The sequence below is a fragment of the Dendrobium catenatum genome, unplaced genomic scaffold (genome assembly GCF_001605985.2).
Source record: "Dendrobium catenatum unplaced genomic scaffold, ASM160598v2 fragScaff_scaffold_998, whole genome shotgun sequence".
In the NCBI taxonomy this organism is placed as follows: domain Eukaryota; kingdom Viridiplantae; phylum Streptophyta; class Magnoliopsida; order Asparagales; family Orchidaceae; genus Dendrobium; species Dendrobium catenatum.
Window position 1 is genome coordinate 1,653,764 of NW_021319460.1, and position 26,030 is coordinate 1,679,793.

The 26,030-nt window shown below is 34.5% G+C and overlaps 1 protein-coding gene across 7 annotated transcripts in view; it reads left to right on the plus strand.

The window, feature by feature from the left end:
* LOC110106655 (elongation factor G, mitochondrial-like) overlaps nucleotides 1–26,030 on the plus strand; it is a 53,612-nt gene that overhangs the window by 12,342 nt on the left and 15,240 nt on the right. For 4 of the 7 annotated variants that reach the window (XM_028697799.1, XM_028697801.1, XM_028697797.1 and 1 more), the window contains one exon: nucleotides 20,201–20,326. The exons of 1 other annotated variant lie outside the window; for it this stretch is intronic. In XM_028697799.1, the coding sequence (XP_028553632.1) occupies nucleotides 20,201–20,326 (126 nt within the window). The remainder of the gene's footprint in view (nucleotides 1–20,200; nucleotides 20,327–26,030) is intronic. 2 more of the 7 variants (XM_028697802.1, XM_028697798.1) reach the window with 1 other exon arrangement.

Below are 26,030 nucleotides of genomic sequence, written 5' to 3' on the forward strand. Positions count from 1 at the left end.
GATGACTTAGTCCTGCATCTTCGGCTTTGAGCGACGGGTGGTTCCATGTGTCAGGGATTGTATCATCAGAGCGTTGAGAGGCCATCTCTTCGTCGTTAGGAAATAACTGGGTCATCTGCTCCCAATAAGCCTTTTGAAGATGAACTTTAATTTGCTCAGGGGATTCATGGGGATAATGTTGTTTAAACATTTTTTGTAGATTTTTCAAAGAAAATTCTGCAACAGGAGGTTGCCGTTGAGTTTTGATAAGGTTATTTTGGATTACCTTATCAATATGCTTCTTTTTATCACCAACTATAATGGCAGACCACCATTTAACAAAAAAATTGCGTATGAGGCATTTAATATTTAAGGAGTCCATATTAAATTCAAGATTCCAAGATCATATCCAGTAAATTTGTGCTTGGGCAAGAAAGAAAAATTCACCCATTATGTCTATAAAATCTTCAGTTTTCATGACTTGAAGATGGGGAGATGAATCAACCCAAATATTATAACTGGCTTGTAGTTTGAGTGGTAAAATAGGAATAATTGCTTCTTTATATTCCCACCATTTATAAAACCAAGAGGATATTGGGTTGTTTAATATTTTGGGATTAAGAATGAACATCCAGGAATGAGAATGAGTAGGATTTAGCACATAAAATGTTTTGTGCATGGCTTGAATGTATGTCCAATAATTAAAAGAACAAGTTTTAATATTAACATTAGGTAATGGAATATCAAATTTTTGGATTTGAAAAGGGGTGATCCCTCAATTTTTAGGATGAATTATCCTGAGAATGTTAGCTCGGCTATATGTTACATTACGTTTATCGTCGTAATGATGTTGAACTTCGATGCATTGAAGATAAACGAGAATAGCTTCATAAGTTTCTCGGTCGTAAGTGGAGTCTTGAAGAAATGGATTAGTATTCAAATATTTTTTGAAGATAAGCCAAGGGGAGGTTATATCGTTATCTTTAATATTTAGGTGTAAAATGTGCTAAACACTCATTTTGAGCATGAGTTTAAACATTTCGGATGCTTGTTGGGCCATTGATTGGGCCTTTTCGGAATTGATTTTTTCGGAAGTTTTTTCCGGCTAATTGGGCTCTTTTACCCCATATAGATAAGTTTTTAAGGGTACCATTTTTGGAGGAGTAAATTCTCCTCGTCTGCGGCCTGCTGGACCACGTCCTCTACCACGGAGATTGCCGTGGAGAGTTGGCCATTGTCGTCCTTGATGTGGGACGGATGGTGATGAGCACCCTTTTGGGGTGCGCCACCCCTCATTGTCCATGTTAGGTTGTAGTTCCTGTAAGATATTCACATGTTAAAAAATCTAATAAAGAGTTATCTTTATCTTTAATAAATTCTATAGAAAAATAAAAAATTGCTAGTTGGGTTTGCCAGGTAGCAAATATTTGTTTTGATGCTAGATTTTTAATATCTTTTTGTAAAATAAATTTTGTAGAAGAGCAGTCGATGCGAAGAATAAAAGTAGTATTTAGTAAATCGTATTGGAATTTACTGATAGATTTAACAATAATCAACATTTCCTTTTTAATGGTAGCGTATTTAGTTTGAGTATGATTTCATAATCCTGAGGTAAAACAAACTAATTATTCCTTTTTTGTTGAATGATTTTGTTGTTTAAGTATACTTCTATACCCTAAGTTGAAGGCATCAGTTTCCACAATTTTTAAATAAGTAAGATTTGCTAAATTAATACAAGAAAGATTTTTAACATGATATTTTATAATTTGTACTGCTTTTATACGGAGAGTTTTTTCGAAGTCTCTTAAACAAGGGTGCAGCATCCTTGTAAAGGTTGTGATAAAAATTAGATACATAATTTAAAGAACCAAGAAATCGTTGAAGCTGTTTTCTATCTAATATTTTATTAGAAAATTTATTTGCAAACTCTATACTCCTGTGGATAGGAGTTATAGTATCATTTTTTATATTATGATCAAAAATCATATTTCAGTTTGAAAATTTTTTATTTTAGGTTCCGATATGACCAAACTATTTTTGTCTAGCTAACCAAATAAAGGTTTTTAGATGTTTAAAGTGTTTGTCTATATGTTTTGAAAAGACCAAAACATCATCGATATAGATGAGAATGTATTTATTGTATGGATTAAAAATTTTATTCATGATTTTTTGAAATTCAGACGAAGCATTTTTTAGTACAAAGGGCATTACGTTCCATTCGTAATACCCGAATGGTACTGTAAAAGCAGTCTTATAACGATCTTGTTTAATCTGAATTTGCCAATATCCAGATTTTAAGTCAAATTTTGAAAATAGATTAGCTTGTGCTAATCGATTAAGAAGATCTCGTTTATTAAGAATGAAATATCTTATCCATTTTAAGACTTTATTTAATATTTTGTAGTTTATTACAATACGGGGTTTTCCTCGTTCTTTTTTTGCTGCATTCATAACATAAAATGAGTACAACTCCAAGGGGAGCTTGATTTTTTAATGATTTATTTTTATAAAAGGTCGGTAATTTCTTTATGACAAAAGTCTAAATATTCTTTGTTCATTTGTGAGAGGTGAGATTTTGTAGGTATTTGTCTTTCGTCAAATCCATCAATATAAGGAAGACTGACACAGTGAGTCTTTATTTTCCATAAGCTAATAAGATTATCACCACAAACAGTACTCTTAATATATTTTTCTAGTTCAAAATATTTTGTTTAATTTCAAATTTTTGCAGCTGGCTAGTTAGTTCAGCTACTTTAATTTCTTTAGTTAAATAGTTTATATGTAATTGTTTTCCTTTGAATTTATTCATTTCATTTAGTATGATCTCTTTAGGATCTGTAATAAATCTAAATTTGAGAGGGGGATCGCAACAATGAGATACGATACCTTTAATATTAGTAGTTATTGGCATAATGTTAAATAGGAATGGAGTTCCTAGTATAATATGTTGAGATATATTTTTATTAATAAAAATGAGATTTTAATACAGCAGTCTTGTTGGCATACTACTGTTTCAGATAGTCTATATTTACTTTGCATACTATCTCCACTAGCTGAAGTTAGTTTTTGAGTAGTTTTTTCAAAATATTTTGATGGAATTAGTCATTTTTGGACACAATTCATGTTTGCACTGCTGTCTACTAAAGCAGTAAGATTTGGCAGTACTTATGATTTTTAGATTACTAATGTTATAGAGATAAACCATTTATGGATAATGGCCTTTTGTAAGGAATTAATAAGAGTGTTGTTCTCATTATTCTCATTGTTTTGTGATTCATTATTCTGTGATTCGTTGAGTTCGTCTAGATCAGGTTGATCTAAAATCTGTTCTAATTTAAGATTCATTATTGTTGCGGATAATTTATCTTGTTCTGATTTAATTAATTGAACTTCCATTTCGGTATCAGAGCCATGCGTGAGTAATTTACTCTGGTTGGTAAGTTTGTATTTCTCCTGCTACATGGGGGAGACGGGGTTCATCCTATAAAACTTTCTTTAATAATCTTAAGACAGGTTTACTAAATTGAATTGCATACTGGTATTGAACTTTGACAGTAAATCCCTCAGAATAGGGTCGTTAGTCCTGGATAGTTCATGTTTTTGTGCAAAACATATTAGTATATGTTTCTTATATTATTAAATTGTTTCTAGTTGCCTCTTCTATTTATCAGTTGTAATACACACTTACCAACAGATTTATCATATGGTTTCTTCTTCTTCATCCACATCCATTCTTCAAAAGGGTAAAATACCCTCTTTTCGCGACATCAAAAACGCATAATTAATAGAATATCCTCTCAACGAATAGGATTTAAATAAATGGTCTCTACCCAAAGTAGATAAAAATCTAATCTATCGAATCGTTACCTTTGATTTCAAAGGTAAAACTACTATAAAAATGGTAGAACAGTCTAACGATTGACTCAACAGATAAAACAAATTTTCTATTATCTTATGATGATCTAAGATCATATATGCAAGATTACAAATATCTGCATATTGGATTAATCCAAATAGCATTCAAGCCTCTAACATTAAGAGGACTTAATGCTTCCATCCTTTCATGTTTAAGAGATGGACGATGCCTTAATTGGGCACAATCATTAATATATGTTATGGAAACCAGTCTGTGTCATGGACCAGTTTATTTCAACACCTTTCCAAATCTAAGTCTATCGTTATCAGATGTTCATCTATTTGAGGCATTAAAATTACATCTTCAACTCCATGGATATAATTTTTTCCCTGGATCTAAAACTATAGCGCTAATTTATAGAATTCACTTTAAGGTAATAAATACCTTAAGTCCACAAATTGAAAAGGTAGTTCAACCCAATAGTCGAACTACATTAATCGAAACAAATTTATTAGCCTCGAATATAACTATTAATCGAGTAATTAAATGGAATGAGGTAACATTTCCAGACCAATTGATATTACCTCAAGTAATTACACCTCAACCAGTCATAAATCAAGATATAGATCAAATAATTTAAACATTCAATGACAATGTCGAAGTACGCTTTAATCCACGAAGATCTGTTAATCTTCCAAGAATCTCTATTCCCTCGACATCAGGTGAAGACGTCCAAACTTCTAAATCTGATGAATCTGAAATATATTCTAGTCCAGGATTAATATTAAATTGAAATAGAATATTACATCAAGTTAGGGATAATCAAGAATTTAGATCCCCAACTCCCTTCGAAATGCAATTTTAATAATTTACGGTTAGAATACAGTGTTAAGAGAGACGGTCATCTGTCATTATATGTTATCAAAATTCGAATCATTTCGAAATTGGTATAGACAAATGTTCTCAGAACAAGAACGAATACAATTCTCATATCAATATTTCTTAGCTCTAAAATATCTAAATAAAAATGGAAGGACTACAATAACATTTGCCTTTTGGTTTGTTAATAACATAACTTCTAATATTATAATGATTAGAGGACAATCGTCAAAACCTGACGTTGTAATGGTACCCTTTGGAAATATTCCATCAGACCCACAAGCCATTAGAGAATTGAACATTAATTAAACAGCTCAATTTTGCTAATAGCACCCTACAAACTATAACTTCCTATTTAGAAACTTTTGATAAAAAATTAGATCTAATAAAAGCTAAATTAGATCAGTCAACAATAGAATCCTCAAATATTATCAATAAACTGCTTATAACAAAACCAGACATAAAGCTTCCTCCAATTAAAATTAAATTAGATGAAGATTTTAACATCTCAGAAGTTATAAAACAAATTAAATCACAAAAAATAATCATCTTAGATGAAGAAGTATCTTTTTCTGTTTCGGAAGAAGATCAAATAGAGGCTTCTTCAAGCGAATATGATATTGATAAATTGGAAGACCAATTTAAGTATTCAAATTTGAATCTTAATCCAAATATACCATTGACATTAAATAAGTTAAAACATCCTAAAAAATTCTTAGGCAAATATTATTACCAAAGACCAACTGCCTCTGATCTTTTATATGAAGAATATCTAAAGGAACCTATGATCCACGACAGTTATATGAATAAAATTTTGATGGTCTATCCGATTACCAAATCCATAAAATTGTCCATCGTATGTTAATCTACGCAACCGTAGCCCAAAATAAGGGTAATAAACCTTGGGAAGTGGTGAAAATCATAGTTAACGGATTTACCGGAATTCTTAAAGGATGGTGGAATAATTATCTTAGTCAAGCAAAGAAAAATGATCTGCAAAGTGATAAAAGCTTGTTAGATCCTGACAAGACTAATGATGAAGCTGTTTATACACTTATACGTAACATCTTAAAACATTTCCTAGGATATATGACTGATAACAGAGAACAAATGCGATCTCTATTACAAAAATTAAAATGTCATTCTTTATCACATTTTCGCTGGTATAAAGACGTCTTTATAACCAGATTTATGAACCTTTCAGACGCTAGTTCAAACTAATGGAAAGATATTCTTAGAAGGACTCCCAGCCACCTTTGCTATAAAGGTCAAAGAAAAATTAAGAAATGCCAATGGGCAATTAATTTTTGAAAATTATACATATGGACGTATAATAAGTGAATGTATTAAAGTAGGAATTACTTCATGTAATGACATATGAATGACTCAACAATTAAAACGAGAACGCATATCTGACAGAAAGCAATTAGGTGCCTTGTCTGAGCAATTTGCATGTCCCGGACCCTAAACAGGAAGGGAAAGAAATTTAGCTAAAAAACGTCATAATAAAAGAGATAAAATGGTATCTCAATCTAAATATAAAAAAATTCTCAAAAAGGCCATACAAAGAAAAACATTTTCCGAAATCAAATGAAAAGAAAGCTAAAAGAACGATCAAATATTTTAAATGTGGTAAAATATGACATTTGTCAAATAAATGTCATATGAAAAAGAAAATAAACGAATTAAAATTAGATACAGATACAAAAGAATTATTAATGGAAATTCTTCTAAATTCAGAAGAATCTGAATCTAATTCTTAAACAGACAATGAGATAGACGACTCTGATTCATATTCTTCATCTTGTTGTAATAACTGTTTTAGTAGTGATTACTACAAATCTATAGTTAAAAAATCAGGGTTATTTGTTCTTACTGATGAACAAAAAAATCAACTTATTCAAATATTAACTACAATCCAAGATCCAAAAATCAAAGATGAAATAATTAAATTATTAGGTACCTCATAAGATTCCCTTCTTCCAAAAATTCAAAGACTATTGTATTAAAACCTCATTTTTATTAGTAAAATTTCTATCTCAACATATTATACTAGGAACTCCATTCCTATTTAGCATTATACCAATAACTACTAATATTGAAGGTATCATATCTCATTGTTGCGATCATCTCAAATTTATATTTATTACAGATCCTAAAGAGATTATACTAAATGAAATGAATAGATTCAAAGAAAAACAATTACACATAAACTATTTAATTAAAGAAATTCAAATAGCTGAACTAACTAGCCAGCTGCAAAAATTTGAAATTAAATAAAAAATTTTTGAACTAGAAAAACATATTAAGACTACCGTTTGTGATGATAATCCTATTAGCTTCTGGAAAAGATAGACTCATTGTATCAGTCTTCCTCATATTAATGGATTTGACGAAAGTCAAATACATACAAATTCTCGCCCCTCACAAATGAACAAAGAATATTTAGACTTTTGTCATAAAGAAATTATCGACTTTTTATAAAAACAAATCATTAGAAAATCAAGCTCCCCTTAGAGTTGTACTGCATTTTATGTTATGAATGCACCAGAAAAAAAAAACGAGGAAAATCCCGTCTCGTAATAAACTACAAACCATTAAATAAAGTCTTAAAATGGATAAGATATCCTATTCCTAATAAACAAGATCTTCTTAATCGATTAGCACAAGCTAATCTATTTTCAAAATTTGACTTAAAATCTAGATATTGACAAATTCAGATTAAAGAGGAAGTCGTTATAAGACTACTTTTACAGTATCATTCGGGCAATACGAATGGAACGTAACGCCCTTTGGACTAAAAAATGCTTCATCTGAATTTCAAAAAATTATGAATGAAATTTTTATTTCATACGATAAATACATTCTCATCTATATCGATGATGTTTTGGTATTTTCAAAACATATAGACGAACACTTTAAACATCTAAAAATCTTTATCTGGTTAGCTAGATAAAATGTTTGGTCATATCGGAAACTAAAATAAAAATTTTTCAAACTAAAATTCGATTTTTAGGTAATAATATAAAAAATGGTACTATAACTCCTATCCACATGAGTATAGAGTTTGCAAATAAATTTCCTAATAAAATATTAGATAAAAAACAGCTTCAACGATTTCTTGGTGCTTTAAATTATGTATCTGATTTTTATCACAACTTTTACAAGGATGATGCACCCTTGTTTAAGAGACTTCGTAAAAACTCCCCTCTTTGTGATGACAAATATACAAAAGCAGTACAAATTATTAAGCATCATGTTAAAAATCTTCATTATATTAATTTAGCAAATTCCGCTTATTTAAAAATTGTTGAAATTGATGCCTCCAACTTAGGGTATGGAGGTATACTTAAACAACAAAGTCCTTCAACAAAAAAGGAAGAATTAGTTCGTTTTATCTCAGGATTATAGAATCCTACTCAAACTAAAAACGCTACCATTAAAAAGGAAATGTTGGCTATTATTAAATCTATCAGTAAATTCCAAGACGATTTACTAAATATTACTTTTATTCTTCGTATCAACAGCTTTTCTACAAAATTTATTTTACAGAAAGATGTTAAAAATCTAGCATCAAAATAAATATTTGCTACCTAGCAAGCCCAATTAGCAATTTTTTATTTTTCTGTAGAATTTATTAAAGGTAAAGATAACTCTTTACCATATTTTCTAACACGTGAATATCTTATAGGAACTACAACCTAACATGGACAATGAGGGGTGACGCACCCCAAAAGGATGCTCATCACCATCCGTCCCACATCGAGGATGAGGATGGCCAACTCTCTGCGGCAATCCCCGTGGCAGAGGATGTGGTCCAGCAGGCTGCGGATGAGGAGAATTTACTCCTCCAAAAATGGTACCCTTAAAAACTTATTTATATGGGGCAGAAGAGCCCAATCAGCCAAAAAAAACTTTCGAAAAAATCAATTACGAAAAGGCCCAATCAATGGCCCAACAAATATCTGAAATGTTTGAACCCATGCTCAAAATGAGTGTTGAGAAAATTTTACACATAAATATTGAAGATAAAGATATAACCTCCCCCTGACTTATCTTCAAAAAATATTTAAATACTAATCCATCTCTTCAAGACTCCACTTACGACCGAGAAATTTATGAAGTTATTCTCATTTATCTTTAATGCATCGAAGCTAAACATCATTACGACGATAAACATTATGTAACCTATAGCCCAGTTAACATTCTCAGCATAATTGATCCTAAAGATTGGGGGATCACCCTTTTTCAAATCAAAAAATTTGTACATAATATAAATGAAGTGTCGTTGTCAATAAATTAATAGATTGCTATAAATGGAAAGCCATTGTTTATAAATTACTAGACTATTGTAAATAGAAAATTGTTGCCCATGGATTGATGGGTTGCTGTAAATGGAAAAGTTTTGGTAACAAATTTAGGATTATTTTAACACTCCCCCCAAACTGAATTATGTTTATCACACCAAGCTTCTTGCTTAAATAATCAAAACTAATTTTAGATAATGCCTTGATTAGAATATTTGTAGTTTGAGAGTTTGTTATAACACAATTTAGTCGAGTTAATCTATTTTCAATTCCTTCTTTAGATTAAAAGTTGGTCTCTCTAAATGTGACTAGTTTTGTCATGGTAGACAATATTTAAATTAGTTTTAAATTGAATTGAGGTTCTTCTAAGTGCTAGAGATATGTTAATTGCTCCCCTTCTTGGTTTTAGTTTTCATTCTTGATATGCAATGAAGCTTATTTTGAACATGTGTGGTGTCCTAAACAAGTGATGAGGGAGTTTGCAGTTCCTATGGTGCCCTAGTAAGTTGGATGTAATGATAAGAGACTTTGTTGTTCTAGTGAGGCTTCAATTGGTTGAATGAGACATAATGAAAAATATTCGTTGTCCATTAATTTGATAAGAGAAAATAAGGGATGGCCAATAAGTTCAAACTTGAAATTCTTATTATTGATTTTCCTCCCCCTAAGTTTCGGATTACATACAACAAAAGTAGTGTTAACAAAAATTCACATCCATGGACTTCTAAATTTTTCTAGTGATAGGGAAATACCATATGTACCTTTTATTTATTTGGGAAACTTCCAATAAAAATAACCTTGATAGATTCATTATCTAAATTACCTCGTTGTGAGAATAAATATGAATAAAGATTAAACATAAAAAATTTGAAGAATGGAAGAAATGATTTTAGTCTTGAGAATTGCAAAAAAAAGCATTTGAACATACATTTAAAATTTAAGTAGACTTGAGCGAATCTTGATAATGAGATTAATACTTGTTAAGATAGCTTCTCCCCAAAGATATTTGTGAATATTTGTGCATAATAGTAGTGATTTAGCCATTTATAAGATATGTGCATATTTCTTCAATCCCAATTTGTTGAGAGGAGTAAACACAAGAGCTGTGGTGGATAATCCTTTAATGTAGAAGATAATTTTACAAAATTAATTCAAAGTATATTTTAGAATTGTCAGCTTGTAAGACTTGAATCGTGGACTAAAATTGAGTATGGTTCATGAAGCTAAAATATTTAAGAATTTATCCCTCTTCAATATTTTGAATAAAGAAAATCCAAGTGAGGTGGATATAGTTAACAAAAAAATAAATAAACCATCTAGCTCTAGATATATTTTTTACTCAAAATAGTCCCCACACATTACTATGAACTAAAGCAAAAGGTTGAGAAGGTTTGTAAGCTTGACTAGAATAAGAACAATTATTTAAAATTCCACATTTTGAGGCACATTTTGAGTAGGCCTAAAGACTTGGTGCATGGAAAATGCCTTGAGTCTTAAACACACTTTCGCACCACCAATCATCCTCCTTGAGCTCAGCTCTTAAAATTGAATAGATTAGATGATAAATAAGTTACACAAATTGTCTTGAGTGAATTTTCAAATTTATAGTAGTAATATAGGTTAGGCACTAAAAGCATAGAGTCAAGCATCAAATATTTTGAGAGTGAAATAACCTATTATGAGCACTTGTAATATTTATTAATCTACAAATTGAATATTGAAAGTATGAAAGACAATTACTATCTCCTATTTTATTATTCGATGCTTCCAAGTCAACCATTGAAGTAGTAGTTTTCCTTTTATTTATAATGAGGGCATATTCATGTTTGCCTTTTTGAGCAACCAAGCTTATGCTGGTGATGTTCTAGAATAAGCTTCTACTTGGAGAATAGTTGATATTTGTTTTCAGTTTATTTTCTAGAAAGTTGCAAAAGGAATGAAATAGATGTTGTGTAAGACCCAATCAGGCATCCAAAAAGGCATCCGTTGGCTTTCACGTTAGTGGAAACGGATTGGAAATTGAGGGTTGGTTATAACATTGGAAAAGGATTGAAGTGGGACCCACTTCCCCTTGACTTAATCTGCATAATCGTGGATAGACTTGAGAATTATATTGTGAGAGAATTCGGTACAGTGGAGTTCTGAAGTTATTTCACAAGTAAGTCTGAAAATCCCTATTCCACCATCAGCTGTGTAGAGAAACTGAAGGCATTTCAGTGAAGTTCTTGCGGGACTGTAGAATTGTTCGGGATTTAGGTTCATTGGACTGTAGCAAAAAAGCGGTCAAGGGCCAGCAATTCGCAGAATTTCCTTGTGCAAACAGTGATTCTTTGGTTCAATGGAATTTTGTATATTTCAGTGAAAGGGAGTTTTGTAGAAATTTTAAAAGAAGGGAAACAAATTGCAGGTATGTGAAATGATCAGATTTTTTATGAATCGTAATGAATAGTAGTGATGTGATTATGTAAACTAGTTGAAATAATTATGAATTAAGGTGGTAGCTTGGAGAAGAGAAGAAAAGAATAGGGGGAAAGAGAAAACAAACATCATCATTACAGCAAATAAAGCAAAAGATAGCCAAATTAATCTGCAAATCGGAAAATTGATGCTCTAAAACGGTTGGTAACCTTTGTACTTCTTCATGTCCTCCCTCCTGCGATTGCGATGTCGGGCCCAATCCGAGATGCTTGCACAATCCTCACCTTCAGCTTTGCCTTCCGCAGGCCCCGGGATGATCTCAATCCGCAGCACGCGGTCGGAGAAGTTGCTCCAGTTGAAGGAAAATTTGAAGTTCTGATAAGCGCTCGCGCGTGAGAAACTCGGGTCAATGATCGTGCTCCCCTTTCACAAGATCCACCTCACTTCAAAACCTTCCTCAAATCCTTTGCTCATTACCCGCGTCGCCGATCGCACTCAAATCCTCGCCTCCACCCAAAATCGCAACCCTAACCCTACTGTTTCCTCGCGCAACGGGATAGGAAGTTCAGTCCTGATTACCGATTATTTCAGGTCCATCTTGGCACCAACACCATCCCGACCTCTGACCTTATGAATCTCGTGGATCCGACCGGTGTAGAAGAGAATCCTCTTAGTAAGCGTCATGTTACCCGAGTCAATGTGAGCCGATATCCCGATGTTCCTCACCTTATCCAACGTATCCTTCCACCAAGCCTCCTTCTCCTCCTTGGTGCGGGCCAGACCCGCCGTTGAGAACCCCCGCCATCCCCCGCAGGCTTCATCTTCGATACAGAAAAGGGAGATGGCTGGAAAACGGGCACCGCTTCTCCAATTCGCCCCGCGGCGTAGTGTACTAAAAGTACGAATGAGATGGATCTTTGTTTTCCTAACCATTCTTTTTAGTCCCGATACCAAGAAGGAAAAGGGTTATTACAACAAAGTTTTTGGTTATGATTTCCTAGTGTAGTGCTTTCCCCGATGCACCTATTGGTTACTAATTGAGTATGACCTTAACAATCAAGGAACCTATAGATACCTTGCTTCTATAAAATCATATTGAAAGCATCTTAAGCTGCATCAAATCGAATTCCAATCATAATTTAATGTAAGTTTTAATTTATGCAAGATAAATATTCATTTTTTCATTATGGCATTATTTTATATGAAATATGTTTTAGATGTCTAGTCATGCCTAAAAATATCTAATTTTCTATAATATCATTATAAGATTTAATTTTTCAGATATATATAAATGATGTAGATAGATTTTCCTATTTAGTTGCGACAAATTCTTGAATATATATGACAGCAATGTTTAATTTCATATAGATTATCTCAATGATATTGTATAATTATTAATCTTGCATTCATATTACCTTCTCCGTATCAATGGTAAACAAAAATTAGCAAGGAAACTATATGCCGTGATAACAAAGAAAACTGAAGGAGAGAAAACTCAATGCAAAGCAACATCAAATTGTTCTTGTGAAACATAAAACAAATGGCAATAGTACAGTAAAATAGAATAGAAAAATTTTTTTTTTACTTGAATGAAAAGCCTTCATTCTTCACTTCCTCCGCTGGAACCAGGAGCTTTCCTTCAAGTAACGACACCATTAGCGCATCCTCCCCTGCTCTTCTTCTCTTGCTTTGGATTGCCAATTTGGGGGGGGGGTTGCAGGCGTTGAGCCGCCAGCAACGTGGAAATGAATATCCCTAAAAAATGGCAAGAAAGATGCACGTGTAGTTGAGCTTATTAACGAGTCTCTGCCCTCAACCTTCTCCAAAAGGATTTTCACTTGCCCTCGAAGCAGCGATTCTCAGAACCTGGGTTTATTTTGCAGAGATACATACTTCATTACAGAAGAAGGGAGTCTTCCTGTTGCAACGCCATTGATTGGAGTCGTTTGAGATATCTTGAACGCTCCCCAATCAATGGCTTGCACAGAGAAGACCTTCCTCATCTCTCGTCATTCCATTGTATTGACCTTTCCTCTTCTTGTTTAGTCTTCGTCTCTGAAGAGATTTAACTTTTTAAACAACCAAGCTTATTCTAGTACCATTATGAAATAAATTTATCAGGCAGAATAATTACTTCTTCAAATTCCCTCCAGATGATTTAGAGAAAAGGAGAGAGTTGCAGCTATTTGTCCTGGTTGGTTCTCTTTTGAAATTTTATTCCTTTATTTTGTGTAAAAATATAGATGAAACTGTAAATAAGTAGGTTGAAAAATAACTATTACAGAAAAATAAATTTGGAAACCAATCTTTCATTTTGGAAATAAAAAATAACACACATATAAATCAAAAGTTGTTTATGAAATCGTTAGATTGTTCTAGATAAAAGCAGTCATCCATGAATTGTTGGGTTATTGTAAATCGAAAACAATTGTTTATGGATTCTAGATTGTTTGATGGAGCTACATTAATACAAAATTGCTGATTTATAGATAGAAGGTTTTGACCATGGATTCAATTATTTCACAACATAAACAATGCCACAAACCCTTTTTCCCATGTCAGTAAATTATTCTGACATAAACTTTTCATATGGTACTAGAATAAGCTGTGGTGTTTAAAAGTTAAATTCCTCTTCAGAGACGAAGACTAAACAAGAAGAGAAATGTCAATAAACAATGGAATGACAGAAGAATGAGAAAGGTCTTCTCTGTTGCAACGCCATTATTGGGGAGCGTTTCAAGATATCTCAAACGACTCCCCAATCAATGGCAGTTGCAACAAGAGAAGACTTCCCCTTTTTCTGTAATGAAGTATAAGTCTCTGCCAAATAAAACACCAGGTTCTGGAGAATCGCTGCTAGAGGCAAGTGAAAATCCTATTGGAGAAGGTTGAGGAGCTCTGTTAAATAAGCTCTCAACAGCCCGTGCATCTTTCTTGCCATTTTTAGGTTCTTCCCATATCTCCAGCGTTGCTGCGGCCTCAACGCCTGCAAACCCCCCCCCCCCAAAAAATTTGGCAATTTCCAAAGCGAAAGAAGAAGCAGGGGAGGATGCAGCTAATGGTGTCGTTACCTGAAGGTAAGCTCCCGTGATTCCACGAGGAAGATGAAGAATGAAGGCTTTTATTCAAAAGTATAAAAAAAAAAAAAAACATTTTCTGTTTATTATTATAGTACTATTGCATTTTTTCTAGTTTCACAATTGAACAATTTGATATTGCTTTGCCATTGAGTTTCCCTTCCCCAGTTTTTCTTTGTTATTGCACTTGATATTGTCTTGCTAATTTGTTTACCATTGCGATAGCGAGAAGTAATATGAATCATAAGATAAATATTATTAATATTCTTTGATAATCTATATGAAATTAAACATTGCTGTCATATAAATCATTCAAGAATTTATGCAGCAACTAATAGGGAAAATCTATCTACATTATATATATATATATAATAAAGAGATCTATAAATGATTATATATAGTAAAAATTGAATTTTTAGGCATGACTCTAGACATCTATAAAAGATTATAGAATAATGCCCATAATGAAAAAATGAATATTTATCTTGCAATAAATAAAACTTACATTAAAATAGATATGAAATTCGATTAGTGCAGCCTAGATGCTTCAATTCTAGATTTAAGTATGAGCGAAAGTTTACTACTAGTTCTGTATTGTAGGTCAATACTATTCATTTAGACCAATATGTGCATCGGGGAAAAAGCACTACACCTAGGAATCAACAACACAAAAACTTTGTTTAAATACCCTTTTCCTTATTAGTATCGGGACTAAAAAGAATGTTAGGAAAACAAAGATCCATCTCATTCGTACTTTTGTTACACTACGCCGCGGAGATTGGAAGCGAATGTGCCGTTTTCCAGCCATCTCCCTTTTCTGTACGAAGATGAAGCTGCGGGATCGGGGGTTTCAACGCGGGTCTGGCCGGGCACCAAGGAGGAGAAGGAGCTTGGTGGAAGATCGTGGATGATAGTGAGGAACATCGGGATAAATCCGGCTCACATTATGCTCCGGGTTAAGTATACGGCTTACTGAGATTCTCCTTCTACACCGTCAGATCACGAGATTTCATAAGGCAGAGGCGGGTGGTGTGGTGCCCAGATGCAATCCATGAATCCTCAGGTCTCACCATCCATCATATAAAATTTATACACCTTAATGTTTTGAAATTTGAGTGGTAACTTTTTCTATCACACAACAAAACTGTAGCATCCTCTATCTTCAAACCATTCAATCTTGATTCTACTAATAATATCCCCATCTATTTCACCCTCACTCTGAACAATGAACCCAAGATATCTAAAACAAGTACATTTATTAATGACTTGATCGCTCAAAGTCACAAACCTCCACTAGATCTATTACTGCTAAAATTACACTCAATGTATTTGGTTTTAGATCTACTCAAATTAAAACCTTTAGACTCTAAGGTTGACCTCCATAATTCGAGTTTACCTTCAACTCCCTCTCTAGTCTTATTAACTAGAAGAATATAATCAGCAAAAAGCACACATGAGGGTACATCCTCTTGCAAATGTCTGGTAAGAACATCCATGTCGGATCTTTTTGCAGTTTGACCTAAATTCGATATTCTTTTAGGTACCTAAGTGATGAAGTTAAAGAGGCTTAATATGCCATAAACACTGTAATGAGGGATCTTATAAAGATTATGACTTAACACACCACTTGAAGAGATAAAACTAAAGAGATTTTATATGTCATAAACTACTAAAGAGAAATGACTTTTCACACTACCTAACTGTACTAAATATCTAGAAAAAGAACCTATTACACAACTTAATAAAATAAGAATAATCATAACAAGCAATCCACAAATCTTGTGTCAAGAGCGTGCTAACCAAGAGTTGAAACCTTATAAGCTTCTTGTGTCAAAGGCAAAGTGATGAGAACGTTGAAGCCTTTGTGTGAGGAGAGAGTAGTAAGAAGGTTGAAGCTATCATGTGAGGTAAGAGTAGTGAGAACTTCGAAAACAAGAGCCCTTCTCCTTTATAGAAGCCTTGGAAACCTTTATGGATTGAAGGTGAGAGCTCGACTTTCTTTGTTCATCAAAGGTGAGATCAACGAGAGCGAGCCCTTGTGTGCATGTCAAAATGAAGCCAAGAGCTTTGCATATTGCCTTGATGCCATAATAAGTGTAAATTAAAATCTGATAAAGCTAATAAATAAATTATAAATAATATTAATACTAATTTTAAACTCTAAATCATATAAATTAATTAAAGGCACGAAATGGTGGCTATACACTATTGCCCATGCATAATGCAAAAAGCATGCATCATTTCATTCTCCACAGCTGACCAATGGAATAACACGGGGCTACACTACACATTTTGTGCCATAACATGTGCTATTCTGCACTATTGAGTTGTATGAGTTTTCCTGATAGGATTTCTATGAAAAATTGAGTAGTTACCTCATAGTATTAAAATGACCAAGTTCAATACATATTAAATTCTATTGCATAATGAAGTCAAACCCCCATGGATTGGCTGTCATAGATGTGAGGTCCACTCCAACTTTTATTGTTATCTATCTTACTTGACTGAATCCGTCCTATTTTGATGTATGCCCCTAATCTTTCAATTTGATCTAAGTCTTGAAGGATTTTTGCTAGGTTTCTAGATTAGGTATCAAATTTAGAGTTTTAATTTTTTTTTTTTTATTGGGATTGTGGAAGGGAAGTGGTTGTTTTGGGTTTGTAGAAAGGATGGGAAGCAAGTGTTATTTTTTGTGTGTGTGTTTCTTTTTTTTATTTTCCAATAGTAAATTATTTACTGTATTTTTTTGGGTGTGCTTGTGCGGTTGGTGGGGGTTATTTAGGGTTGGTTTTAATTGGTTAAAATAACGGGAGGTAAGCAGGTAGGAAAATTCAATTGGGTTAGGGTTTGCCTTTAGGATTTCAGCTCCGATATTTAATTGATTAAAATCTTGAAGGTGTAGTTCTTTTAGATCATTTTCTCCTCGAAATTTGCTTTTGCAGGTGTAGGTCTCCATTTTGATGATTTCCTTCAGAAAACTTGCTTGTGTAAGTGAAGAGCTCCTGGCTCTTTTGAGATGCTTTCCTTCATTTGGAAATGTGCATGATGTTTTATAAAATTGAGTTAAGGGGTAAGAAGATTCTATTGGGTTAGGGTTTACTTTTGGATTTCAGTTCTTATATCAAATTGATTGAGATCTTATAGGCGTAGGTCTTCTTTTAGATTATTTCCTTCTGGAAATTTGCTTGTGTAATTGTAGGTCCTCTTTTTGATGATTTCCTCATGCAAAATTGCTTGTGTTAAGTGTAGGGCTCGTTTTAGATGCTTTTCTTCATCTGGAAATGTGCTTGATTCTCTTATGTAATTGAGAGCTAGTCTCAAGAGCAGATGGAAAATCGAGGAGAAGACTCAATTATTCCCTTTTGTTCTAGGAAGAGCAGATGGAAAATCGAGGAGAAGACTCAATTATTCCCTTTTGTTCTAGGATAGATAGTTACACAGCCTTGGTAATTTTGACATTGTGAGATAAAAGTCTAGAGAGTGATTGGAATGAGAGGGAAGAGATGGGAAATAGGTATTCTTATGTGGAGTGTTAATTAAAGGAGATAGGAGGGATTTAGGGAAAATAAAATCATTTCAATTCATAATAATGACAAGCAACATTCTCCATACCCTTTTAAATTGAAAGTTAATCCTATCTTATAATACAAATTCAAATCTAATCTTATCATCTAATTGAAATATAATCTTTACTATCCAAAAGGATAATTTCTAAAAATACTAATAAAAATAATTACAATTTAAATTCATGAAATGATTTTCCTGGGTTCTTTCTTGACTTTAACATTGTCGCCATTTTGAAATTGGTTCAATGAGTTGCATCACTTGCTGTGCTCTTTTTTTTTTCTTGCTTATCATTTCATCTTTATTTCTTATGTTTTCCTTTCATAATATATATCAACTATATTTCTTAAAAGATATGAATATCTTAGTTTGGTTAATAATGTGATGAAATGGCATGGAATATAAATAAGGACATTTGCAATCATGCATCTTTAATGGTGGGATTAGGTATCAATTAGCAGTTAGCTTCTTTTGATATTCTTTTGCTATGTTCTGTTGGTGTTTTTTATAGTCATCATTACTCTCATAGTCTCATGGTGATAAGCCAATTGCTTAGAAAGTTCATTCTCCCTATTCATGAAGCCATTGATGTTGTTGTGCGTGTTCCTCTCAAATCAAATATTATTTTTGGCAACTTTTTTAAAGCAATGAATAATAAACTTGTCAATAACAAGTCTTAAATAAGTTAATTGATCTCTTTGTAATCACTATTGGTGATAACCGCTCATTTAAAAATGTATTGTTTTTTGTTTGCAACATGTTTATTCTTTTTTTTTTTCAACTCAAAAAATCATTAAAGGGTTTTTAGGTTCCAATATTAAAGGTACAAAATACAAAGATTACATGGGTTTTTATTTTTCAAGTTTTTGGTATGAAGCAAAGCATATGCAGATTTTTTTTAATGAAATTCTCAAAAGCCGCATTTTGTGTGTCTCAAATTCTCCCATATTGATTGAATTCCAAATGCATTGCTGCGCCTGACCAATCATTGACCTCATTCGCTCTTGAAGAAAACCCCTCATCCCATATCCTTTGATGGTGCTCTTGCCCTCCTCAACAACCATGTGACCAGCCTGTTGTCGGCCCTTTGTCTTCTACTTATTTCTTTTCTAATTGCAACAAATTATCTTTGTAGTACATCAAGTACCACGTTGACATCTTCGTCATCGCAACTGTCATGTTTTCTCTTCCTCGTCAATCTTCACAATGACCATGGCATACCTATCCCCTTTGCTCTTACCACCAAGCTTCACATTGCTACCATGCCAACGCTACCCAGATAGCTTCGCATTGCTACCATGCCAGCGCTACCCAGATAGCCCTCCATTGTGGCCCCAATGCCTAGTTCCTCGACATTAAAGGCTTTGTAATTACTTTTCTCTTCTCTCCCCTCAAGCTCTGGATTGGAGATGCCCTCAATCTCTCATATCTCAATAGGTTTGTCCCTCTTATGGCTACCCTTTATCCTAATGGTTTTCTGTGTCGTTGCTCACTTGAGCATTTGTAGGATGGACTATGAACTTATTTCAAGGATGGCAAAGGATGTCGGAGAAGGTGGGGTCAAGGGATTTTTCTTGGTTGGGGTGGACGTAGTAGGGTGAGGGCTTTGAAAAGGTAGCCAACACCAACAATATTAGCAAATGAAACCTTTGTGTTAATGGTTGTGATATGGATTAATTTAATCGCCAATGTTGTTCTCAAAGAGAAGAGAATGAGAAAGAAGAGGCCTTCATTAGCTCATCCGTGTTTTACTCAGCATTTAAAATGCATTTGTTTCATTGTATTTAATTTATCCAAATAAATAATGCTTGAAAATCAAAATATCTTATATTTCTCTTATCATTTATAAAGTTCATGTTCTCAAAATACATCACATCAAGCGGCCCCTAACTAGAAATATGTTTGCTTAAGATTTGGCAAATCAATCAATTTTATTTTTAATGATAATTATGTTGTTAGATGATATTCTAACGTTAAATGCTAACGAGGCATTTTTGTTCATCGAGCAACACTACTTGTATTCTTTGTTTCCCAGCAGTTTGTCTGCTTTATAAGCCATTTATATGATTTTCAAATTTTAATGACTATTTATATTAAAAATAAATTCTCTTTTGTTGTAGCAGATGGATTGGCAGTCTATAATAGGAATCACTTTTTGGATGGTAACTTGCCTGACACTGAGGACATTGTATCATATGAAAACAATGATGGAGAGGCCGAGGCAATGATAGAAGAGTCACCCTCAGGTAACGATCTTTTTTCATGGTTGCGAATGTCATCAAATATTCTTGCCATCATATTCCATCTTTGTGACATGAGTTCTATTTTTTTTTTTTTCTTGTGAGAACATCTTGTAGGACATTGACTCCATTTTCTCTCATAAAATTTAACTCAGCAGATCACCTGATGTTTAGGAATGAATTGAGTTAGTGTGCTCCAGCAAATATGGTCCAATTTTTTTTCTTTGTATATAAATTTCATTGGACCCCAAACGAGCCCACTTTTAAATGACTTTGATGACATGGGAGAAAGGTGTTTGTTGGCTTGTTTATGGTTTGTGTTGAAATAATTATGAATCCATGGTCAAAACCTTCCCTCTATAGCAAATCAGCAATTTGTATTAATGTAGCTCTCCATCCACAACAATCTAGCAATCCATAAACAATTGTTTTCGATTTACAATAACCCAACAATTCATGGATGACTGCTTTTCATCTAGAACAATCTAACGATTCATAAACAACATTTTGATTTATATTGTGTAGTTAATTTTGAATTCCAAAATGAAAGATTGGTTTCCAAATTTATTTTTCTGTAATAGTTATTTTTCAACCTACTTATTTACAAGTTCTCATCTTATTTTTACACAAAATAAAGGAATAAAATTCAAAAGAGAACCAACCAGGACAAATAGCTGCAACTCTCTCCTTTCTCTTAAATCATCTGGAGGGAAATTTGAAGGCAGTAAATTATTCTGCTGGCATAAACTTATTTCATAATGGTACTAGAATAAGCTTGGTTGTTTAAAAAGTTAAATTCCTCTTCAGAGACGAAGACTAAACAAGAAGAGGAAAGGTCAATAAACAATGGGAATGACGAGAGATGAGGAAAGGTCTTCTCTGTTGCAACGCCATTGATTGGGGAGCGTTCAAGATATCTCAAACGACTCCCCAATCAATGGCGTTGCAACAGAGAAAACTCCCCTTTCTTCTGTAATGAAGTATGGATCTCTGCCAAATAAAACACCAGGTTCTGGAGAATCGCTGCTTCGAGGGCAAGTGAAAATCCTTTTGGAGAAGGTTGAGGAGGCAGAACTCGTTAATAAGCTCTCAAATAGGCACCGTGCATCTTTCTTGCCATTTTTAGGGATTCTTCCCATTTCTCCAGCGTTGGTGGCGGCTCCAACGCCTGCAAACTCCCCCCCCCAAAAAAAATTTTGGCAATTCCAAAGCGAAAGAAGAAGCAGGGGAGGATGCAGCTAATGGTGTCGTTACCTGAAGGAAAGCTCCTGCGATTCCACGAGGAAGATGAAGAATGAAGGCTTTTCATTCAAGTAAAAAAAAAAAAAACATTTTTCTGTTCTATTTTACTAGTACTATTGCCATTTGTTTCTAGTTTCACAATTGAACAATTTGATATTGCTTTGCCATTGAGTTTTCCCTTCCCCCAGTTTTTCTTTGTTATGCACGTGCATATAGTTTCCTTGCTAATTTTGTTTACCATTGCGATAGCGAGAAGGTAATATGACATGCAAGATTAATATTTATAATATTCCATTGAGATAATCTATATGAAATTAAACATTGCTGTCATATAAATCATTCAAGAATTTATGCAGCAACTAAATAGGGAAAATCTATCTACATCATTTATATATATATGAACATTAAAAGAGATCTATAAATGTATATATATGTAAAAATTGAATATTTTAGGCATGACTAGACATCTAAAACATATTACAAATGACAAGAATAATGCCCATAATGAAAAAATGAATATTTATCTTGCAATAAATAAAACTTACATTAAAATAGATATGAAATTCGATTGATGCAGCCTTAGATGCTTCAATTCTAGATTTTAGTATTGAGCGAAAGGTTACATCTATAGGTTCTGTATTGTAGGTCAATACTACTTCATTTAGTACCAATAGGTGGCATCGGGGAAAAAGCACTACACCTAGGAATCAACAACACAAAAACTTTGTTATAAATAACCCTTTTCCTTATTGGTATCGGGACTAAAAAGAATGGTTAGGAAAACAAAGATCCATTCTCATTCGTACTTTTGGTACACTACGCCGGGGGCGAATTGGAGAAGCGGTGCCGTTTTCCAGCCATCTCCTTTTCTGTATCGAAGATGAAGCCTGCGGGGATGGCGGGGTTCCTCAACGGCGGGTCTGGCCGCGCACCAAGGAGGAGAAGGAGGCTTGGTGGAAGGATACGTTGGATAAGGTGAGGAACATCGGGATATCGGCTCACATTGACTCGGGTAAGATGACGCTTACTGAGAGGTTCTCTTCTACAACCGGTCGGATCCACGAGATTCATAAGGTCAGAGGTCGGGATTGGTGTTGGTGCAAAGATGGACTACATGGATCTCGAGCGGGAAAGGGAGTCACGCAATACCAGTCCGCTGCTACATACGCACCTGAAACTTATCAGGTCATATAAAAATGCAGTCCTCTCTAGTTATGATTCCGAATTGTTGTAACTTTTAGTTCTTATATTGTATGGTTTAATGGGTTAAGTTAATATAATTGACACCGCGGGCATCTATGTGGACCTTTACTATTGGAGGATTGAGAAGAGCTCTTCGCGTTCTTGATGGTGCCAATATGTCCTTGGCAGCGTTGTGTGTGCAGAGAACCAGTCATAATTATATCGCGTTTGATCGCCAGATCGAGCAGAAGATATGAAGTATCCAAGGGTTGCTTTTAATCAATAAGTTATGTTTGTATGGAAGCAAGTCCTTGGAAAGATTCTAAGTCAGGTGAGATGCAATAGGACGCTGAATATAAAGGCTTGGGTAATCTGAAAAATCCGATTTAATTAATTAATTTATTTTTTGTATCTTTTATTTAGCTTCGCTTTTGGTTTCTGATCATTCATCATCCTATGGCCCTTGTTGGATTGCACAAGGTTATTAATTAAGCAGGAGAATCAATAGATAACAACGACGCGGTTGTTAATTTCTGAAAAACAGTTTGGCAATAAGCAATAATAAATCTTTTGTAACTGTTTGGGCAAACAATTTAGGATTAAAAATCAGTTTACACATTATGGTTTTTTTCGTTTGGTAATTAACGTGTAATAATATCAATATTCATCTATACATCAAAACACGTGTTAAAGTACAGACAACTACTCATAAAAAAGAATTGCAAATTAAAAATTTAAGTGCTTTTCTGTCTCCAATATTCCAAGCATATGCATGCCTATTGTTGACCCCTACAGCAAAAAAAAAAAAAAAAAACCAACCAAGAATCCTTACCTCTCTGCCATTTCGCACGTCGGTCGCCTTCCCCGCGATCCGCATCGTCGCATCGTTCGAATCACGATCTCGCGTCACTTCTTCCCACGATTTGCCGAGACGACTCATTATGATTCGTTATAATAGCTCTGAAGAAAACGAAGCCGCGCTTCTCCTGCTGACCCTCTTTCCGTCTCCAGCCTCTCTTCCTCGAACTCATCCTTTCCCGTTCAACCAATGCTCTACACGACCAGACTTTCGCCTCATCGAGATTTGTCCTTCTCAGAGTCGGGGGATCGGATAGCAGAATCGGTGTATCGCTTCTGGAGAGGCCTGTAGCGGAGAACTTTCTCCCTTTCGGCGGTTCCTTCGCTCTTCGGGCTGTTCGACCGCACTTTCCAAGACATAATCAATCCGATAAGCGGACGACTTTCTCCTCTTGTCTGAGAGGAATGTTACAATTTGACCGGAAGCAAGAGAAGTGGAAGTTTGGTTTTTTCGTGCTAGTCTTGCAATTAAGTATTACTGGTCTGTGATAGCCGCGCTGTCGTGTTGACCGCCTATCTGTCACGACCGGAAGCTTTCACTGAGCATTTTTTGACTTCGGAACAAGGGAGCGACGCTTGCTGTGGAGGTTAACTTTCTCACCATCCGGCCAAATTCCCGTAAATTTCAAAAAAAAAAAGATTTTATTACATTAATTTTAAATTTAGTAAAAATTTAATTACTAATTAATCAAAGCATAATTATAATTTAGTTATTTTTTAATTATATTAATTAAACAAAAATTAAATTTCTATATGTGATTAATTATAAATTTAAAATCATAATTAATTAGGTTATTTTTTAAATTATTAATTAATTATTAATTATGATATTAATTATAATTAGTTAAATTATTTATTATATTAATTATAATTAAAATTAAGTTAATATACAAAATAATATTGCTTCCCTACCCTCTCCTCGCCTCGGTCCCGCGAGCTCATCGACGCGCCGGTCCGTCGGCGCCAAAGTAATAAAACCTCTAAACTCAGGCTTTCCGTCCTCGATGCGTGTAACGACGGACAGAAAAACCGCCTATACACGCCTTTATTGCGCATGGTGGGATGGGACCCCGGTCCGAACGCATACGACGAGTCGGCGGACAGTCGCCTCCCTTCTTTGCTCTCTTACCTCGTCATGCGTGGCGAGTTTAAGTGGTCCACATATGCACGCTTTTTTTTCCTTGAGTGGTAGGAAGGGCAACTAGCGCGACACTACGAGAAGGTAAGCGAGCAACCCTCGCCCTCTTATCTGTCGACTAACGTGTGCGGGCCGGCGGTCTACCTATGCACCCTTTTATTTGAGCGTGGTAGGCAGGGGTCAACGACCGGCACGACACCTACTGTTGAGGTAAGCGAGCAAACCTCACGCCCTCCTTTATCTCGACTACTGCGGGTTCGGCGGTCTACCATATGCAAACGCCTTTATTTGAGCGTGGTAGGAGGTGGCAACCGGCACGACACTTATTTGAGCGGTTAAGTGAGGCGACCCAGCACGCCCCTTGTCTTCGAACATGCGTGATAGCGGACAGGCAACCACCTAAGCAACGGCCTTTAGTGAGCGTGGTAGGAGGAACCGGTTTTCGAACGCACACGGCGAGGCCAGGCGAGCCTGGTTGTAAGTATAACCTTTTTCTTTTGGGCGCGGGGTCCCGGTAAATGATTTATAATAACCCCCCGGGCGGGGGAAAAGCGGACTGCTCTTCTTCTTGTAACAGGTAACCTCGTCAAAGACCCATGCAACAACGCCTTTATTGGCCGTGTGGGAAAGAAAAAATACGGCCGTGAGGTGTGCTCGAAAAGAGGGCACTCTACCACATGCACATGCCTTTATTCCGTTGGTGGGAAGGCCAACAGTTTTCTCGTAGTTTTTCTCCCCTAATAAACGGGGGAGACGCCGGGAGGCTGCGAATTTTCGGGTTGAAAATAATTACTACAACTTGGACCTGTTTTTGAACTCAAAGGGAAAACAAAAATATTTGGGATGAGAACCAAATAAGAAAACAAGAGCAGTGGACGACTTTTGAAACTTGATTGAACATGTGCAGAGGAGCTGACAAATTCAAAATGACTCCTAAGGTCAAAATGAATGAAAGAAAATTGGAACAAAATTCAAACCAAATTTGAGATAACTTAAAACTTGCAAGGACTTTCAGAGGAGCTTGAACAAGCAGTTGAAACTGTGCACTTGAATTTGATTCAGACAAGTGGAAGAGGCTCATTTTGAGTCTGAACTATGCTTGGACTCAAGGCTTAGACAAAATGCAAATAAAAGATCTAAATTTTTAAATCTATAAAGTGATAAAGAGATTGGAAATTTCAGTTCAAGATTAACTAGAGTTTGAAGTTTCAAAATGGGTCATATCCAAAATAAGTGTGAGAATCAGCTCAAAACAGGACTTCCAGTATGTAGTTGGAACCTTGAACATCG